Source organism: Myotis brandtii, unplaced genomic scaffold, assembly GCF_000412655.1.
Source record: "Myotis brandtii unplaced genomic scaffold, ASM41265v1 scaffold582, whole genome shotgun sequence".
Lineage (NCBI taxonomy): Eukaryota > Metazoa > Chordata > Mammalia > Chiroptera > Vespertilionidae > Myotis > Myotis brandtii.
This window is the reverse complement of record NW_005370187.1, coordinates 558,482-559,678: the sequence shown is the minus strand read 5'-3', so window position 1 is coordinate 559,678 and position 1,197 is coordinate 558,482. Positions and strand designations below refer to the sequence as shown.

General features: G+C 56.1%; 1 protein-coding gene across 3 annotated transcripts in view; it reads left to right on the top strand.

The window, feature by feature from the left end:
* The first annotated feature begins 637 nt into the window (after nucleotides 1–637).
* PHGDH (phosphoglycerate dehydrogenase) overlaps nucleotides 638–1,197 on the top strand; it is a 28,758-nt gene continuing 28,198 nt past the window's right edge. Inside the window, exon 1 of one of the 3 annotated variants that reach the window (XM_014550107.1) lies at nucleotides 638–922. In XM_014550107.1, the coding sequence (XP_014405593.1) occupies nucleotides 785–922 (138 nt within the window). In that variant the 5' untranslated portion in view covers nucleotides 638–784. The remainder of the gene's footprint in view (nucleotides 923–1,197) is intronic. The other 2 variants (XM_014550106.1, XM_005879079.2) reach the window with 2 other exon arrangements.

Genomic DNA, 1,197 nt, shown 5'->3' with positions numbered 1-1,197 from the left:
TACAGAGTTTTGGTCTTTTTTAATTTAAAAAGCATATTTTTTTTATTGATTTCAGAGAGGGAGAGAGAGAAACATCAATGATAAGAGAGAATCATAGATCCGCTGCCTCCTGCAAGCCCGCCACCGGGGTCAAGCCCAAAACCCGGGCATGAGCCCTGACCGGGAATCTAACCGTGACCTCCTGGTTCATAGGTCAATGCTCACCGGTGACCTTCTGGTTCATCGGTCAGTGCTCACCACTGCACGCAGCCCGGCAGGGGGCTATGTCTTTTTGATGTTCAGGCCCCTTCAGCATCGAGCACAGTGCCTTGCATATAATAGGTGTGTCTTCTACCAATGCCGAGCAGGAATTCATGAATGAGTCCTTAGGAGGAAAGCAGTGAAGATGAAACATTGCTCTCCCGGCGAGAACGGATCTTCCTCAGTTTATTGCAGATATAAATCAGCTCCGTCAGCATAAGTTGTGCTTCTACTAGTCCATGCTCACCAGGTGCAGGGAAGGGTTTTGGCTGAGATTGAGAAATTCAATCCCTGCGAATAATAAAGTGGGAGGGGAACTGAAGGCTCAGAACCTCGAGGAGGAGGAGGGGGCGGAGTCACCGCGAGTTGGAGCATTTCTGCCCAATCAAAGGAGACGGTAGGAGCCGGAGGGGGAGACAAAGGGGGGAGCGGGAGATCGTGAATCCTGCCCAGTTACACAAGCCCGGCCTTCCGAACGGTAGCCTCTCGGCGCCGAGGTGTTTCCGTCCAGGGAGAGCGGTCGATCCCGAGGCCGGCTCCAGCAATGGCCTTCGCAAATCTGCAGAAAGTGCTCATCAGTGACAGCCTGGACCCTTGCTGCCGGAAGATCCTGCAAGATGGAGGGCTGCAGGTGGTGGAGAAGCAGAACCTGAGCAAAGAGGAGCTGATAGCCGAGCTGCAGGTAACGCGAGCGGGAGAAAGACAAGCGCTCGGTGGCATCCTCCTCGGAAATTTTTTTTCGGGCCCCCGCGCCCCACCCCCACCCCCGTCCCGGGTATCGGTGGATCCTGGGGCCTCCAGATTCAAGGGTTGGGGGGGAGGAGGGAGGAACACGCGGCGGTGAGCTGCAGGATGTAAACTTTCCGTGCAGTTTGCAACTGCGCGTATCGCGTTGGCTTGCCACCCGCGAGCAATGCGCCGTGCAAGCTCCGGCGGGATGCCAGCCCGGCCCCCAGC